Source organism: Amblyraja radiata, chromosome 9, assembly GCF_010909765.2.
Source record: "Amblyraja radiata isolate CabotCenter1 chromosome 9, sAmbRad1.1.pri, whole genome shotgun sequence".
NCBI classification, from domain to species: Eukaryota; Metazoa; Chordata; class Chondrichthyes; order Rajiformes; family Rajidae; genus Amblyraja; species Amblyraja radiata.
Genome location: NC_045964.1, coordinates 5,285,270 through 5,286,688, shown reverse-complemented (window position 1 = coordinate 5,286,688; position 1,419 = coordinate 5,285,270). Strand labels below are relative to the sequence as shown.

The following is a 1,419-nucleotide window of genomic DNA, read 5'->3' as shown; positions in this document are numbered from 1 at the left end:
AAATCTTTCCACTCTCACCTTAAAACTGTGTTGCCCTAAATAACCATCCTCACCCCCTACAATACCACCCACATTGGTGTCATCTGCAAATTTACCAATCATGCCTGCCTGGTACATTCTCATCCAAGTCTTTGAGATAAACAAGGATGTGGTTGCACACCCTTAGACACAGCTTGTCCCCTGGGTGGGGGGGCCTGTGTACACATACCTGGGCACAGCTTGTCCCCTGGGTGGGGACTCTGTGTGTGTACACACCCCTGGATACAGCTTGTCCCCTGGGTGGGGGCTCTGTGTGTACACACACCCGGACACAGCTTGTCCCCTGGGTGGGGGTCTGTGTGTGTGTGTACACACCCCTGGACACAGCTTGTCCCCTGGGTGGGGTCTGTGTACACACACCCGGACACAGCTTGTCCCCTGGGTGGGGGGGTCTGTGTCTGTGTACACACACCCAGACACAGCTTGTCCCCTGGGTGGGGGATCTGTGTGTGTGTACACACCCCTGGAAACAGCTTGTCCCCTGGGTGGGGTCTGTGTACACACCCCTGGACACAGCTTGTCCCCTGGGTGGGGGATCTCTGTCTGTGTACACACACCTTGACACAGCTTGTCCCCTGGGTGGGGGATCTGTGTGTGTGTGTGTGTGTGTGTGTGTACACCCCTGGACACAGCTTGTCCCCTGGGTGGGGGCTCTGTGTGTGTGTGTACACACCCCTGGACTCAGCTTGTCCCCTGGGTGGGGGCTCTGTGTGTGTGTGTGTGTGTGTGTGTACACACCCCTGGACACAGCTTGTCCCCTGGGTGGGGGCTCTGTGTACACACCCCTGGACACAGCTTGTCCCCTGGGTGGGGGCTCTGTGTGTGTGTGTGTGTGTACACACCCCTGGACACAGCTTGTCCCCTGGGTGGGGGCTCTGTGTGTGTGTGTGTACACCCCCCCCCCCGGACAATGCCCGCCCCCCTCTGTCACCCTTTGTGTCACTGTCGCTGCCGGGGCCAATCCTGGGCCGGACGCGTGCGCGCTCCCGACAAGTCCCGGGCCTGACGTGTGCGCGCCCGCCAGTGTCGGGAGCGAGTGCGCGCCCCCGCCGCTGACAGCCGGGCGGGTCTCGGTGTCGGTCTCGGTGTCGGGCCCGGGGACAGCGGAGACAAGCTGCGGCCTCTCGTCACCCGCACCCGGGACAGGGACAGGGACAGGGACCAGGGGCAGTCCCACTGCCCGCACCCCCCGCGTCAGCCCCAGACCCAGCTCCAGACCCAGCTCCAGCTCCAGCGCTGCCGGCACAATGGCCCACACCCGGCCCGCCACCAACATGAGCGACAGGAACAGTTGGGGTGAGTGAGGGCGGGGGCTGACAAAGGGTGAGGGTCCCCTCTCCTCCCGGGGACAGGGAGATGGAGAGCGGGGGATGGAGGGAG

General features: G+C 62.9%; 1 protein-coding gene across 4 annotated transcripts in view; it reads left to right on the top strand.

Annotated features, from left to right (window-relative positions):
• The first annotated feature begins 1,050 nt into the window (after window positions 1-1,050).
• Window positions 1,051-1,419, top strand: part of atl1 (atlastin GTPase 1) — a 92,275-nt gene continuing 91,906 nt past the window's right edge. For 3 of the 4 annotated variants that reach the window (XM_033026557.1, XM_033026558.1, XM_033026556.1), the window contains exon 1: window positions 1,051-1,335. In XM_033026557.1, the coding sequence (XP_032882448.1) occupies window positions 1,287-1,335 (49 nt within the window). In that variant the 5' untranslated portion in view covers window positions 1,051-1,286. The remainder of the gene's footprint in view (window positions 1,336-1,419) is intronic. The other variant, XM_033026559.1, reaches the window with a different exon arrangement.